General features: G+C 36.8%; 1 protein-coding gene and 1 long non-coding RNA gene across 3 annotated transcripts in view; one reads left to right on the plus strand and one right to left on the minus strand.

Moving 5' to 3' along the window:
* SLC2A9 (solute carrier family 2 member 9) overlaps positions 1-17,539 on the minus strand; it is a 77,419-nt gene that overhangs the window by 17,842 nt on the left and 42,038 nt on the right. For both annotated transcript variants that reach the window (XM_064711790.1, XM_064711789.1), the window contains 2 exons: positions 10,377-10,478; positions 7,714-7,789 (listed from right to left, as the gene is read on the minus strand). In XM_064711790.1, the coding sequence (XP_064567860.1) occupies positions 7,714-7,789; positions 10,377-10,478 (178 nt within the window). The remainder of the gene's footprint in view (positions 1-7,713; positions 7,790-10,376; positions 10,479-17,539) is intronic.
* On the plus strand, positions 192-17,348 carry LOC135447060 (uncharacterized). Its single transcript, XR_010439990.1, has 3 exons — positions 192-495; positions 2,902-2,995; positions 15,503-17,348. It is a non-coding gene; the product is annotated as an uncharacterized LOC135447060 (long non-coding RNA).

A 17,539-nucleotide genomic window follows, 5' to 3' on the forward strand; every position in this document is an offset into this window, starting at 1 on the left:
ACATTTTCTCTATGCTGCTCTTTAAGAGAGAGGAATTCAAACAAAACGTAAAACAGGCATTAATCCCAAAATATATATTGAATGACACTGCATTTAATTTATTCAAAGGACATGTTATCCTCTACACCAATAAAAATTCAATGAATTTTGAAAGCAATTCTAGTCTTATTTCTCAACAGCCTAAAAAAATCAGTTTGCCCACTCAAAGGTAATCAAAAGATAAATTCTCAACTACTTGACTTGGTAGAAGTAGTTAATAGTGCGGCCCCCAGGGGTAGGCAGGAGCTTTTCCATTGCTGGAGAGAAGCAGAGGAGGGAAGGAAAGTGAGCCTCCCATGGCTGTGCTGCACAGCCACAGCTGTTAAAGGGCATTGGCAGGGCAGGCTGCAGCTGGGAGGGCAAAGCACCAACCCCAAGGACACCTGCTTTGGATGGATGGCACCTGAGAGCAAGGGAATGGGGCCAGGGCTCTCAGAAAATCTTCAGCTGGGACTGGTATGTACTGTCTGCAGGTTATTACAAATTTCTGAACAGAACCATAACTCACATTTGCAGTATTTAACTGATTTTTATGCAGCATATTTTAATTTTGCTGCTGTATCCACAAAAGCCTTATAAATATCAACAAGCCAAGCCTTTTCCTAAATACCTGGGAAAACTAAAGGTTATTTCTGCACAAATACCCTCTATATCCAATGCAGGGACTACGTGGCATTGTCAAATAATGCCTATCTGCTGGGAAGACTGGAAATGGTTCTAGTTCATAGAACTAAAAAAATATTGAAAATTAACCTAACCTTTCAAATCTACAACTTTTTAACTAAATATAGAGTAACATGGGTTTGTTTGTTTCTTTTTTTCTGCATACACTTTTCTGGTACAGAGAGTGGTTTTTTTGCACTCAAGTAAGCTCAAAGTCTTTCTCAAAGTGGACTGGCATAATGCCTCTGTGGGAGCCCATGTGTCTTAGGAATTCTTACACCCCACTCTAAGTGGAGAAGCTAAAACATCACAAAGCTTCTGTAAATGCCTATTTCAGGCAATAATAGTGATGCTGCCTTTCATTGCAGTACTTTTGTGTCTACATGTGTGCTATCACACCTTTGATTGTTTCACATCTAAAAGCTGATTTTTATCTTTTTCACTCATGACATTTCAGGCTGAACAAACCTTGTGACTTTCAAAGTGACCCTTTTAGGACAACAGCTCTGCTGTCAATACAGTTGCACGCTGGCATTCAGAGTAAGAGCATGGACTGATTTAAACTTTAAATACCAAAGTATCTCTGATATGTCTTAGGGCACAGCAGTGATTTTCTCTGAGTTTTCTTTTCTTTACCTTGCAATGTCAATTTAAAATGCTATTCAGTTGTATTCACTGTATTCAGCTGTGCTAGGGAAGACTTCACTCACCTTCCACAAGCCATGACAAATATTATAAAACTCTCAAAAAGAGACAAGCATAAGTGAAACATTTTTCTGGAATGGCCTGGTTCTTTGATATTTCTCAGTTGTGTTTGAAAATGCAATTACTGTAAAAAGTAACAACTGAAAAATTAAGATCTTGCTACCATCAACTTATTATTTTTTCCAAATTCATCTGAGTTTGAATTTTACTGATTTCTCTTTCCTGTAATCACAGCATGACTGGAAAGATACCACTGATCTGATTTTGTCATCCTTATGCATACTAAATAGAAACTTATTTTAAAAGTGGAAATTTAAGTAAAATCACAGACTCCTGTTTGATCACACTAAAGCCTTATCTGTGCTACACTGAACTCAGCAGGACTTGTGTGGGGAAATGCTACTTGTCCACAGAAATACTTGCAGGATTCAAGGCCAGAATAACTACTTCTAAGACATTACATAAGACAGTAAAGCCAAAATGCCTGAAGCCACTGTGTATGACTTAGCAAGAAACTCTTTCTTTCTTCTCTCTAGTGCCACTGATTTAAAAATAGCAGCTATTGACATAAATGAAGTCAGGGGCTGCATTTTGTTGCAGTGATCCACTATAAAATCCCTCTGGCCACATGTGCATCTTTGCAGACACCAAGGACTTTAGACAGGTAGAAACAAGGTATGACTTTATACAGAGGGCTGAGCATCTCACTTAGAGATAAAAAAAGAACACAAGATTAGAAGATAAAAGAATCCAGGATCATATTAGATCATCTGGTTCAAATAAAATCCTCAGTTATTTCAGGCACTATTTAATTCTCAGCCTTCTCTGTGAGACACCATGAAGTTATTCTTGATCTTTTCATATATAAATCTATTTTCTTCACCTTCATGGTTTCTTCACCTTTGCAGCCCTTCTTTGCTAACTGCTGCCTGAGCAGTTTTGTGCTCCAACATTCAGCTCTAAGTCATCTCAAAAATGATGACATGATGCCTGACAGCCCAATGAGCATTTTTCACCTTACAATACGGTGAGACAATGCATGACAATATGATGTATTAGGTCTTTAAGAAAACACGTAAAAGAATGTGCGTACAGTGTTCATATAAAACAATTTTTCAAATTACTGAGATAAAATATATGTGTAAGTCTTCCATGTGATACTTAGAGATATTATATTTTTCCCTAGCTAACTGGCATTTTTCAGACATCCTTAAATCCTCACCCTGTTCTGAGTTTCTAAGCCTCTTTTTCTCTGCAGGTCATGCAGGCATATATGTCCCATTCTTAAAAATGGGCAAAATGCAAAAGATTTCAACAAAATCACTAATCTCCAACTTGGAGTGCCACCAGAATAACACAGATTTCTGGCACAAAAATGGCTTGAGCTATCATGATCAGGCAATTGATATACAATCAACTCCTCAGATTTTTGGAACTTCCATGAGTGTTACTATTTGTTGTAATAAAAAGACAATTTTTCTTTTCTTTCCAAAGGACTCCAAGGAACTCTTTGGAAGAAGGAACATTACCAAATGCTTTCCTGTGCACACATGTGGCTGATCTCCCTCTCAGATACAGTGGTCAAAGGGTGAGCAACACACTTGTGCTACACAAAAGTTTTTACAGATATTACTGCTACAAGTCAGATCTGGGGTCTGGGGTTATTTCTACCTATTTCCAGTGGTAAAATAATTCCAATGCTTCAGTGCACCATGTTTCCAGAGCCAGCAAATTTGCAGGGATTTGAGAGCAACAATACTTATTCAGTTACTGAAAGAAGGTGGTAAAAAAAAATATTTCAAAGCTAGGTATTTTATCAAAACAATACTCTCCTCCCACCTCCTCCCATCCTTCCATTTAGTTAAAGACAGGCATCATGCCTAACCTCAGCCACCCTGGTTTCCTGTCCCTTCTCTGCAGTAGTGCCTTCTCCACTTATCAAAACTGAATGGAAAGGTGCTACCCTTAAACAGAATACACTTCTAAGGAAGAAATACCAAGAAACCTCTTCATCCAAAGATAATGCATGGAAATGCTTTATGCCAGGTTTCCAAGCTCTCAAGGTCCTGACTGTCTGTTACGCTTATTTTCACTTGGAAGGTTGTCTGGAACTCATGCCAATGTTTCTGTAATCTCCAATTAATCAGTTGATAAGGTTTTTTCTCCACATGCTCCACCATCTGATACATCTTGACAGGTGGCAGAAAAGCCATTATTTGGTTCAGAGGATGAACATATAATTGTGTTATGTGAGTGGGAAAAACTTCAAAATCAAAACCTGCAAGCCCCGCATCTGAAAATGCACGACAGACTTACTGACAAATGGGGTCAACATCCCTGCAGACAAATCAGGAAACTGAATGGAATACATTCTGTGTCAGATTTTGGGTATTCAGTTCTTTTTGAAAATATTTGGCTGGTGGGTAAAAGGGAACAATCTGTAGCAGGTTTTCCAAGACTACAATGCACAATTTTTCAATGTTCTCTGAAAAATCAAAAATCTCTTGCTGGCACAAGCAACTGTTGTAAAGGTACAATGGGTGAATGGGGAGTTCAAGAAAATAGCTAAAAATAATCATAACCTTTTCTTTTTTCTGTTTAAGTCAGATTTTAGACCATCTTTACTTAAAGAGATTGATTCTGCAGGCACAGTTGAACATGAGTGCTCAGTCCATGAAGAGGCATCCACAGGTTTAACTGAGAAAGTGGGAATAAATCTTAGTTTTCCTTTTTTATTAAATATTAACTAAGGCAAAGTTAAAGAAGGAAGATGTTTCACACGTACCTAAACCTGTCTATCACCATTCAAATTTCCAAAAAACTGCACGTTATTTACCCATTCTGTAAAGGCATTACAAATCAATGTGTTTGCTCATGATACATAACCCAAACAGCACAAATGCTCTCTGCAGATCCTGATAATGTTCTTTTACTTTTCCCTTTGATTTGTTTTCTCAGCTGCAATCCCCTCAGTTTTTTCTATTTATTTTTTACTGGATGACAATTCTTTGTTTGTATCCTATTCTTTGAAACAATTCTTTGAAATGTATCCTATATTTATTTCAGGTCCAGCAAATCACTTGAGTAAAATTAACCAAATAGGCACAATGAAACAACTGTCTGGGGCAGCATGGCTCCCTAATCTATGGAACAATAAATAATTTTCTCTCAGATCACACATTGACTGTATAAGGGGCCCTTTAATTTTTAGAAAGTGAAAACTTTCTGATGTTTGTCTTTTGACAAAAATGATGAAGTACCAAACCCCACACATGCCTGGACATATCTGTTGCTAGCATTACTGTTTCAGTCCTCAAAAATACCTGCAAGCTGAAAAGCTGAGTTCAGAAAAATGAAACCAATAAACCCTCCACAGTTTATAGTAACAGATGATCCTCACTGTAAAGGTGCAGATGGGACTCATGCATATACTATCAGAAAATGGTTTACACAACATCTAAACTATCAAGAAGGTATTAGATGTTCTAACAAGAGAGAAAATATTGTACCTTTAAAGGCAATTTTATGATCTAGAAAGTTAAAGCAGTATTTTTATAAACTCAATTTATCATGTTATTTGTTGTCTTTAGATGGGGCAATTTTTCCAAGTACCAATAGCTCAATGAACATAAACTAAATTACTCCTAGCTTAAGATTTGTACCTATGGAATCATCACACATTGTTTTTGTAGTGTAACTACAGGAGGAATTAAGATACAGAGGATTAGTTGACAATTGTATCTGTTTAAGCACTACAAATTAATGGTAAGACCTCTACAAAAGGCTAGAAGTATAAAAATATGCAGCTTCATAATAAAGAATATATCTTAATTTTCATGGGGAAAACCCCTTTTACTACCAGAAAGGTGGGAAAGTTATTACTGAACTTCAGTCTTGTCTCATTAAGCCATCAGAGTGCTACAAAAGAACACCAAAGTTTTCCTGCTAAAGGGGTGTCATAAAATACCACTGAGAAATGGTGGCAATAAGAAATAGCTGTTCATTCCAGAAAAATCTGTGTTGATAAGATAAAAGTTTACAAGACCACAAGAATGTTGAAAAGGAGGAAGAGGATCAGTTGCTCTGTTTCTGCAAGACCTAGAGGGTATCACACAAAAACTAACAAAGGATGTATGTATAAAAGGTGGTAGACATGTGGTTTTCTTTGCCAAAGAATACTAAAATTCTGCTGTTTCAGACAGAGATTTAACAATCCACTGGAGAATATGAAAATGTTAGAAGCTGTACATCAGAAAGACCCTAAGCTGGAAAAAAAAGGTGCACTGTTTCTCTAAAAATGTCTCACCTACTTGCCCTGTTTTTATTGTGCTCTGGACACTTCCCTACAACCACTGCAATGGAGAAATAGAGAAGTACCAACTATTCAGTTTTGATCTTTATGTAGTAATTAAGGACTCGGACTTGGTAGCCTGCTCCACTGCCTAGAATCAAAAACAGTCTTTCCTTACAGTCTGTATGCATCTTTTTTTTTTTACACTTTCATTCTGCCTCTCAAGCAGCTCACCAACAGGAGACTGGCTCTGCCATTGCAACACCCTTCTCACAGGTAGTGGCACTGCTCTTAGTCCCCAAAGCTATCTCTTCTCAGGCTGGCCAAGCCCAGATCACCCAGTCCCTTCTCAGGGGTCTCCTGACACTGACATGGTGACTCTCCAATGGACTTGTCACAGGCTATTGATGCCTTTCCCATACAAGGAAAGGGGGACAAAACATGACACAGCAGTTGCTCTCAATTATTGAGTTGTGCCTTGTGGTACAAAAAGCAATGGATGCAAAGTGGACTTATTGGAAATAATTTCTTTGTTCAGAAAAAAAACTAATATATGCTCTCTTCATATTCAATCATCTCAAAACATTGCTAATAATGGAAGTTGCCCAGCTAAAAGGCAGTAAAGTAATTCAGATTTATTAAGATCTTCTAAGGAGAACAGAGAAGTCTCATTGAAGATAAATCAGGCCCCATCAAAGTCAGCTAAAATATTGCTATTGATTTGCAGAGATATCAGAATGTGACTCTTCATGGCTTCTTCTCAACAGCTGAAGAGTCAATTACCAAGATTTTCATTAAAAGCAATTCAATTTTAAGTGCTACCCAGATATTCCCACTACTGTCAGATATGACATGTTTGAACACACAAGGAAAGATGGAGAGGCCAACTAGGTAGCTGCTGGTACACCGTTAATGTTCTTTGGCTTTAACAGCACTGAGCACAGTGAAAAACACAATAGAAGCTTTAATTTTAATGAATTTCTGTAGAAAGCAAGGAAGCAATTTCTAACAATAGCTGTTTGTCCTGGATGTATCTGAAGACACTTTGGTCCAAAGAGATTGTGAAGTGCAGCACAAATCATGAACAACGTCAGTAAAGAGAAAGAATCTAAATGAAGAATTCTAGAACCTATTTTGAAGAATGGTAAGGTGAAGAAGAAAAGCAGAGGGTTAATCTTAATATGCTGGAAATATGACATATAAGAACACATTAATTTGGAGGTTCTAAAAACTGGTGGAACATATCTGTAATAGAGAAAAAACTTCAGTGTGATTCAACCAAGATTTTAAAAAACCCTAATGGTGATACTGCAAGTAGCTGCACTTAAACCCTCTGAACCACATAAAACACCAGAAGTTTTAAAGAAGTTTCAAAGAAGTTTCAAGTCAACATTTGACATTCCTAAGGTATTTAAAATTCAAGAAAAGTTCTATTCCACAGAATTCTTTAACATCCACCCCCAGATCTCAGTCTAAGAAACGTATGTCAGCAGAACAGTGGACTTAGCTGAACCTGAGATTTGTCCTTACAGAAGGACAAAGGGATTGCTATTTTTTTCCCAATATTTTCACAGTATTTTGCACATAAATCATTGACAAACTTTTTTCCCAGAAACAAGGGTAAAGAACTATCTTAGTCTTCTCCCCATTTTTCTCTAAATTTTTTTCTCCGCTTTTCAAAAGAGGATCGATGGAATTACAGCAGTATTTCATTAGAGTCACATCAAATATCAGGAACTCTTCCACAAATAAACCACAATCAATCAATTAGACCACTTCAGTGGTAAAGATGTATAAACAGCTGATTAATGTTTAATGTCAAACTCCTTAGAAAGAAAAAGAGGCAATAAACAGTGCATAAAGAAACCTCCAAAAGCTCAAGGGAACAAAAGTCTTACTTTCTGGTTTACTGCTAAAGTGAAGTTCTGTACAACTGATTTGCAAGCATAATGTCAGTGCAAAAATACCTGTCCTCAGATGTACAAAGAAATATGAAAAAATAGGAATAAACATACCTGGTCCAATGCAGAATGATGCAATGATTGCAAGGATACAAAATATACTGAGGTAAGGAAGCCAATACACAGTGTTCTGGGTGGATAAAAGACATTAATTAATTTTAGATATATTGTACATATCACAAATATTTCTTAAAACTTGCAGATAACAGATAGTGTTTTCCATGATTCTTGATCTATTTCAGAATTTAGTCTGGCGTTATTTTAGAAAATCCCAGCATTTCTGTAGGACCTTATTAGATGATTTGTGTTTAAAGGCTTTGGTCTCTGTGAAATCCCTGTAGAGAAACACTAGACAAGTAATGTACCACAGTCAGAATTCTAAAAAATCTCAACATCTTGTGGTAAAGCTCAAGCCAACCTGGAACACTGAACACTTCAGCACCTCCATCCACCTCTTTTAAAACATTCAGTAATGTTTGAAAAGAGCATCTAGGATGGCCCACAGAGCTTCACAGTTCACCAGTGAAAGGCTTGGCTGAAGACTATGGCTGACATTTAGTTGGACAATCAGGATCTGAACCTTGGCAAAGCATGGGAAAGCCACAGTCCAGGGCTTTTCAGCTATAATCTGATTTTTCAGACAAGGAAGTCCATATATGCTATCTTTGCGCTATTTCTAAGTAGATTTTTCTCTACTGAGACCTCTAAAAATCAGGAACTTGAAATACGAAGAGCAATTCCTCTGGAGCTTGCAGGACACTGTTTCTTAATAATGTATGTGAATATTTGATTCTAATACTAATAGATGAGGAAAAAAACATGGATACCCACTTCTTTCTCTCTCCAACAGGTGGAGTTTTAATGCAGCAAAGTGTGAATGATATTTTTAATAGAATTTTGCTATTTTTGAAAAGTTTGTTACCATACACTTAAGTGTACTATCACTACCTTGAATGGCATTGTAAAAATATCCTTTCTAAAGAAAGTAATTATTTTTTCAGTGTTAAGGAAAGGCTCCCATTTTCTGATGTTTTTCCTCTTCTAGTCTGGGTTATTTTCTTAGTTGTGGAAACCATGGTCTCCTGGACATTAACATTAACCAAAAGGATTATAGATCTATCAAAATTACACAATCTAGGGTTCTTGTCTGGAAGCAAATCCAAGGTCTCTGAGAAAGAGAAGGTGCAAATATGGAGTAGATATTTAACATGTCTGAAAGAACAAGTCAGTGTGGTATCTTATCTAGGACCATTGAAAAAAATGTTCATTGTTTGAATGGCTCACAAATTCTCTGAGATGAGGTCTATTTGTACCATGATGCTTTGTCCAAAGCAAATCTCTAACACTTTACAGTTTGAGACCCTTTTGAAAGGAGGCAAAACTGAAAGGCATTCAGACTTCAGGAATTTTAAATAGCTGAAGGTCCTCACACCCCCAGCTTAGGTTTAAAAGATCTGGAAGAGAATTTTTCACTTAGCATACAAAATATGCAATAGCATCTCTCTTCAGGAGGAGAGCTGTCTTACAGCTGTCCTGGCAGGAGAGTGAAGTAAAGCTTTATTGTGATGTACATTCAGGTAAATCAAATAAAACTGCAGTGGCGTGGCACAGACCTGCCAGTCAACCTGACCTACTGACTCCCTTCGAACAAGAACAAGATTTGGAAGCCAGATAAATGGCATCACACAGGAATCAAAACCAGCAGGAAAACACTTTGAAGAAACACCACCCAAACCCATGCCAATGCAAATCTCAGTTTCATTTCTCCAAAGTCCTCAGAAACATAAACAAACCACACTATTACATAGATGAAAGCTAAATAAGAAAAAATATACAGGGCCAGAGTTTAAACTGGTTTAGTAAATAAAATATGATAATATGAAACATCTGGGGAATTGAGTGCTAATAACGTCTGATAAATTAGAGCCATATCATCATAGGAAGATATTGATTGAAAGAGACCTTTAAAGTTCATCTAGTTCCAATCCCCCTACACTGCACAGAGGCACCTTCAACCAAATCAGCTTGTTCAGGGCCTGTCAGCCTAGCCATGAGTGTTTCCAGAGATGGGGCATCAAACACTTCTCTGGACAACCTGTTCCAACACTTCAACACCCTCATTGGAAAACACTTTTTCCTTATATTTGATCTAAATTGACCCTGGTTCAGTTTAAAATTATTGCCCCTTGTCCTATCACAAAAAGCCCTGCTAAAGAATCTATTCCCATCTTTCTTCTAAGGCCAAATGTTCTCCAAAGGATAAGTCTTTTTATTGCCTATACAAATACCAGAAAAGTAACTTGAAAGAAACATCAAATGTGGAAATGTTTCACTAAAAAATTCCAAATGTAAAGTAGGAATGACATATAAAGCATGAAAGAAATCTCAGAGAGAGTGAATTACAAAGATACACCCACAGAATATGGGTAAACTGTTTATTCAGCTATGGGTAAAACTGTCTTCATAATGGTTCATCATATGCATAAATCTTTGAGTTAAGGAGTCTGAATGTGAGAATGTGAGAAAGTCCCTATAGTTTTTTAAATGCAAAACCTTTGGAGCAAACAGACTCATAAATTAGTATAAGAGACCTTTCCCTCCTCATGCCGAGCTGATTAAAAGGATTGGCTCGTGTAGGAATGTCGAGACAAACCAGTATCAAGCATCTTTAAAATAGATAAATGAGAGAGTAAAAATCTGCAGTGCCCTGGTGTTACCTGTAAGGTCAGGGAGACAGTGAGCACTGCGAAGAAGACGATCATCAGCCCAAAACCTCCAATGAGGAGAGGCCTGCGCCCAAGCCGCTCAATAACCAAGCCCTGGAAAACAAAAGGTGGCATTTCACCTTCCTGAGAAAAAACTGAAGAGCTTGGATCATGAAATATGTTCTCTCATTAAATATGAAGATCAAAACTCAACCATGAATTGATTTTACACCGTTCATAAGCTATGGCATTCATAATTGTGCTCACAGTTATATTTAGAATATTTAACATGTCTGAAAGAACAAGTCAGTATTGTATCCTTATCTAGGGCCATTGAAAAAATTGTTCATTTTTTGAATGGCTCACAGATATGCACTAAATTTCTATGACAATGTTCTTACAATACATAATTTTAAATACCACTGCCTTTAAGTGAATTATAGTCTCTTGCTTTTGCATTTTGATTGTTTCCTTATTTCAACATGTCTCTGAATTTAAGCTTAAGACATTTAAAATTTGAGATTGAAATATTTTTAGCAGAAATTACATCTTAATTAAACAAAAATTTATTTTAAATTTCTTTCTTTCGCAAATGTAGAATAAGAATTTAGTTTTCATTTTGGATAATTAGAGTAATTAGAATATCCAAGCAAAAAAATCCATGCAGCAGAAAATTTTGCTCAGAGAAGTGATTTTAACACTAATACTTGTGCAGTTACACCCATTTTCAATTTATATTTAACATCTGAATATAAATCACAAAATCTGAATACTTATCTGCTAGAGAAAAACACAATGGAAAATTTCTTAAAAAGCTGTAACTGGAAACTCTGCTAGTCTGACTCATTAAAATAGGCTAATACGTATTTTGTCATAACAGCTGATGTACTTTTCATGTTGGTAACTACTAAAATTACTAATTACACTTGGCTATCTTATAAGAAAAATAAGAGGATTTTATGAAGATTAAAATGTACCACTTCAAATAAGTTGAAGTCAGAATCACAAAACTATTTGCCATTATTGACTAGTGACTGAATGCCATCTTCTGCACATCCTTTGAGAAAAAAAAAAGGGCAACTAAAATGAAATCTGGAGTAATACTCTTAATTCTGGGAAACAACACACATCACTCCACCACCAGCATCTAGAAGAAATGTGTTAAAGCAAAGTACAGAGACACCCACAGATGAAATGCCTTGAGAGGCAAATGCTTCTCCCTCAGTCTGGAGCCAGGGGATTTTAGGGCAGGCTTGTCTGTCCTAAATACACGCTGATGTTGCACCCTGAGCTGAACTTCCTCACCAGAGATATGATCTGTGATGCTGCAGATCACTGAAAACAGTTCTGTGGCAAGATTTTTCATTCTTTATTTCTTTAAATGGTTAAATATATTAATTTGGACAATTTCAATAGTATTTCAAATTTCAATAATAGAATTTTGGAATTTTAAAAAGACCTGCAGTGATATTAAGAAGATCTTATAGGGTACAAATGTTTCAAAACTGCAACTGTTTCACTGTCAAAACCTCTACAATATGGCAGCTATTTCCCATTATGATTAATAAATCCATCTTGCAAACACACATGACCACACAGGCACTGAACCAAGAGACAACTTCAATGGCTTGGACGGCTAAAAAAATATTTGATAGGTCTGTAAGACCCATCTTCTGCAATTTCCGCAAGAAACTTCTGCAACAGATGTTTCACATGTAATTTGGAGTGGATTTATGTTCAGCAATAAATGTTGCACATGTAATTTGACATGCTGTGCAATTTCTCTTATTTTTTTCAATGCTGGATTGGTGGTCATGATCAAGACATCTTGGTGTTACACAGCTGAGGGGTTTTGTATTAAAACAGGGCCAGGGATGATGCTTCTCTTAGAGGGAAAAAGTTCATAGATGCCTCTCATACAAAACATGGAAAAATGTGATATATAGTTTTCACTTGTAAAACTCAAAGCAAAACAAATTCCAGTAAGGAAGGACAGTTTGGATTTGGTCTTCCATAACAGCAAGTTTTCCTGGTGAAAGAAACGCTGGTTTTGAGGGTGTAAACAGACAACAACAACTTAATTTTTTAGTTATGATTATACAAATCCAGAACTTGTTCACTTGCAGAACCCGCTAAGATACTTATGACTCATAAGAAGTGGAAGATGATTCACCATTTTCCAAGTATTTATAGTTCTGAATGATCCACTGCTATGTACTGGTAACTGTTACCTATTGAAGGTCTATAGCAAATCAAAATATGCTGTACAGAAGAGTAAATGAAATAACAAGAAATCCAGTGCATGCTCAAGTAGAGACAGCAGAGGAACATTAGAACTGTTTTCTGTGATAACACCTGAGTTATGTGCCAGGCTGTGTAGGTTGATACTTATTTCTGTGTGATCATAAACATGTATTTGTAGAAACCTATACCTAGCCATGATGGTTAGCACAGATGAAATGATTGAAAATGTGTAAAAAATATTGCATCCAAAATTCTTGCAAGACAAATGTTTCGCGATAAAAAGGCAACTGATATACAAAATACATTAACAGCTCACACAACTTACTTCTGTCTGTCAGGAAACACTTGTGAATAAAGTTAAAGAAGCAAATGTCAACCTTTTCACTTGAGTCAGCTGCAGATACCAGGGCTGACATAATGAAAGCAGGGTGCATTAAAATAGATCAGACAAGCTTCCTCAGATAAAATGAATGTGCAAGCAAGTCCTGCAGTCCAAATAGGAGGCTGCGTACTATTCCCTACTTATATCCTGGCCCTATATTATACTAAGCAAACCCTGTCAGCTTTTCTTGATGTCTCAGCTCTGTGAAGAAGTTTGCTCTATAAGTTAATGTCAAGAATAGCCACACTTTCTTTCTCATGTATTTTGGATAAAGGTCTGAGTAAGACTCTGTGACTGGACTCAGACTTAACATGGCAAGCTAACACTGTGTTATTTCCATTTTAAATATCAGGATTAAAATGGATAACCTCATTTATACCACTCTATGACACAATGTGTAGTATCTTGTACCCAGGAAAAGGAGAGGAACAGCAGACTGAGAATTATAAACTGGGGGGTTTTATTCATACTTTGATGTATATCCATTAGTCTACTATAAGAATTATTAATTTTAAAACACAAAAGGGGGTATTGTATTTAAGTACCTAAACTGGAATTTAAAGGCATAGCACCAACTGTGACCACATAAGCACAAGCCTTAAAGAAATGCCTGTCTGCAAGGTTCTCATCAATTTGCCTGTATCTGTATTAAAGCCACAATAGGATCTTATAAACTTCTGCAGATATCTGTCTAAAGATTACTCTCAGTAAAGCATGGAATTGATTGCTGCATTTCTAAGCTCAGTCTGAAGTATTTTGCAGTGAGGCATCCTTAATCAGCTTCATTTGGCAGTGAAATTTTCTGTTCACTAAAGATGCTCTCCATACTCGATACCTGCCAAGACCAGCACAGCCAGGACATATATAGCCCATGCAAGGACCTATCTTATCCAGAAACTTTTGCCTCAGCAGTGCTTGGCAACAGCCCTAGGGCAGCACAAAACCACTCATTTCCTTATCCCTATTCTATCCCTTGAGTAAACTGTAGATATTTCTGAAGCAAAACTCCTTCTAGTGATGATTCAGTTGTTAAAAGTGTTGAGCTATCAAGTTTATGCAATAAAAGCCAGACTAGATCTCAACCTTGATCTGTGACAACATATTGTGGCCGATGCTTTATTTTCTAATTATGGTATTTGGATGCCCTGTTGCAGATCATCCTGAATAGATTGATAAAAGAATTACTCAAATTCAATGCTTTTAATCCTCAGCAGCAAAAGATACATCTTTAAAACATCCAATTTCTGAATTTATCCTACAAAAGAATTTGAACTACACAAATGCAGCCTTTAACCATGCACACCTTGGGTCTTGGGAGTGGTGCTGTCAGGCAGACCTTCTTGATGAAACTTTTTCTTTTGGAAGGCACTACACAGATACTTCAACACATGCAGTCCTCATCTATTCAAAAGTCCATGTGTATTAAAAAATTACAAAGGAATAATGTCTTTACCTAAAAACAATCCTAAACAATCTTTACCTAAAACCAAAATGTTGATCAGTTGTGGCCTAAGCCAGTGTGCACAGCACAGTCTCTCTCTGCAGTCCACCCTGCAGAGAAAATATGTCCAAATGCCTCTGGCCTTTGACAAACACCAAGATCTGAGATGCTGCTTGCCCAATCTCTTTTCTACTGCTGTCTCTGTCTGGGCTACTACAGACCAAGATATCACCTTCAAATTCTGGCAATCCTTGGGCAACAGCTTGGCAGGGTGAGGGGAGAAATAGGGGGAAATGCCATGCTTACCCCATTCTTGCCCTCTCTACTTACATCCTACTGGAAATTGTGGGTATGTGAAGGCTGATTCTGAGTTGGTGGGAGCAACGTCACATCGGACTGCATTAAAAGTCTTACTAAAAATCAGATTCTAACAGAACTTCCTAGGAACACTTGAGATTCTGGTATTTGTCACCTCATTTTTTTCACTTGCTAAGACTGGCTGTTACTTGGACATATCTCTTTCTCCTGTGACGGTGGACCCAGGGTTTCAGTGGAGATGTCTTGCATCATCCTGTGGAAACCATGAAGGAAATGTTTTGGAGATGAGAAAACCTCTGGAAGTATCTGGAATACCCTTTATTTAAGATGTGCCATGCCCTGAGCAGGGAATATTTCCTTCTATACTGAGATCTATTAGCAATAAAAGAAACAAAGAATGAGTCTAAGAGCCCTTTCTCATGACATCCTATACCAGATTAGAATCATCTTGCTAAAGAAGGCTGCCTTCCCTGACTTCTGTGTGATACTGCAAAGGATTTCCTACATTCTCTTGTGGTCTAGTACTGCAATGTATTTTAACTCTTTCCAGGCTTCACACAGCTTGTCTCTGTCACAGGCTTTTAGTAACACCTTCATGCATCATCCTATGGGAAATACTTGGGGCACAGTCTTCTCAATATAGTCACGTCTAGACTCTTTCTGTGAACACTGTAAGAAAACCAAATTTGGTGCCACAGATGGCAAAATTGCATGTGGGATGCTTAATTTGAATAATATTCTCTTTTATTCTAGGCTGGGCTTCGTGGAGGAGGGAAGGAATCTTTTCAGACGTTTCCTTCTGTCTCCCATTCACCCTGCTGCTGTGCTAAAGAAAGGCACTGGAAATTTGTTTTCTTTGCCCACTGAGAGTAAGACAACAACTAAAATTAAACTGAATTACTAAAGCTTAGAAAACAGCAACAGTAATTAATCTTACAGAAGAACAACTAAGTTTGTGGTACTTTAGAAGTTATAGAACAGACTTCTACTAAACACAGGGAATTATTTAGGTATATTCCACCCTGCTTCAAAGAATTGCATCAGGTTAGATAACTTACTGATGTAACACGTCTATGAATAGTAAATCTACTCAGTATTTCATTCCAGAGGATAAAAAACATCAGAAAAAAATTAATGAGCACCCCACTAAAAAGTAATTGTTTAGTAATTCCTCTAAATCAAATCTGTGTTAAGTACAATGGGTAGAATTCTCTATCATTAACCAAAAAATATACAGAAAATTTATACTGTCTCCCTAGAGAGAAGCCAGGGCATCAGGTATGCAATGCTATACATATTTCATGAAGTAAATTAGGAAGAGGTGGTGCAAGTGGAAGTTGCAGCCAAATTATGTGAGTGAAAGGAAAACTATGAAGACTGTTTCATCTTTCAGTGTCTTGTTTATATGGCTTTTGCTGGAAAGGAGGAGGGATGGAGCTGTAGGCAAATCATGCTACAAGTGGGCATATCAAGGGATCTGAGGCAATACAGAGCTATGAAAAGGATGGAATATTAATTGTCTTTCCTCATGGACCACATCAACATTATTATTGTTGTGCTGCTGCTCCCAAGAGATGAATTAAATGGAGACTTTCAGAAATTTTCACAGTTTCAGTATTTTATCTCCTCAATATTACTTTGCTTCTCTATGAAATATATCTCTATTTTACTGTTTTCCTTTGGCATTTGTAAGGGTCCCATCAATGCAAGTCACCAATACCCAAGTATTCTTACTGAGGCTCAATCTCATACTCCCTAATTTATGCAAAATGATCACAGATGGTGCATGATTTCTAGTGTACATTTCCAACTGCTATTTCATTTAAGAGGACAGAAACTATACCTCTATAACTGTTTACCTTTACTGAAATTGTGAAGTTTATTGGGAGTAAATCTGGTTTCTGCTAGCAAATACAACATATTAAAAAATACCAGGAAAATGGAGTTTTCTTCTTGCTTTCTCCTGTATAATCTCTGAGTAATACAAAAGGCATACACCTGGCTTAACACTTAAGGCTTTGAAAGAGATTTTTAAAAAAATATCAAAAGCAGACATTGGGAGAGGTTGGGAGTGGGAGGAATCCTGTCCTCATCACTAGGCATGAAAACTTGATGGGAAGTTACTCAAATAAAGAAGCTGCAAAATCTTCAACTGAAAAATGAAATTCATGTTGTTGTTCCTTTAAACAACAGAAATGAAACATTTATGAAGATTAAGGAAATAAGGCTAAAAGGCAGTGTGTCCTGAACTGAGAAATTGGAAGGGAACAGGTGTATTAGTATATCAGCATTTCCAGAGGCACAGCAGGTAGCACTAACAAAAAAATTATTAAGAAAACTTCCTCTTGAGTACAGAAAGTTAAAACACATACTAGGAGCCAAAGTACACTCATCCACCTCATTATGTGTGAGGAGTGTGCTCTGAAGAAGCCCCACAAGCTGACAGCACAGAAGGAATTGAAAAATAACAGACCCTATTTATAGAATGGCTTTAATATAATGGAATCATCTCCATGTAATTATCATCTGTTTTCACATAAAAGAGGTGTATTCTTCACCTAAATCAGTGGTAGAATTATCATTATTATTTTTCCATATATCTTAATCAAAGAACCATGTGTGCAGTATCACAAAGAAATTGTAAGAGGTAGGCACTTTCATATTTCTCTATTTCTACCTATTGAAATGAATAATAAAATAAAAGTCTCTTTAATATAAAAAAAAAAAAACAGCGGAAAACAGATTTGTGGAAATTCACAAACATCCGAAGGTTAAATGTGACCCTGTAGA

Source organism: Zonotrichia leucophrys, chromosome 4 (genome assembly GCF_028769735.1).
Source record: "Zonotrichia leucophrys gambelii isolate GWCS_2022_RI chromosome 4, RI_Zleu_2.0, whole genome shotgun sequence".
In the NCBI taxonomy this organism is placed as follows: Eukaryota; Metazoa; Chordata; class Aves; order Passeriformes; family Passerellidae; genus Zonotrichia; species Zonotrichia leucophrys.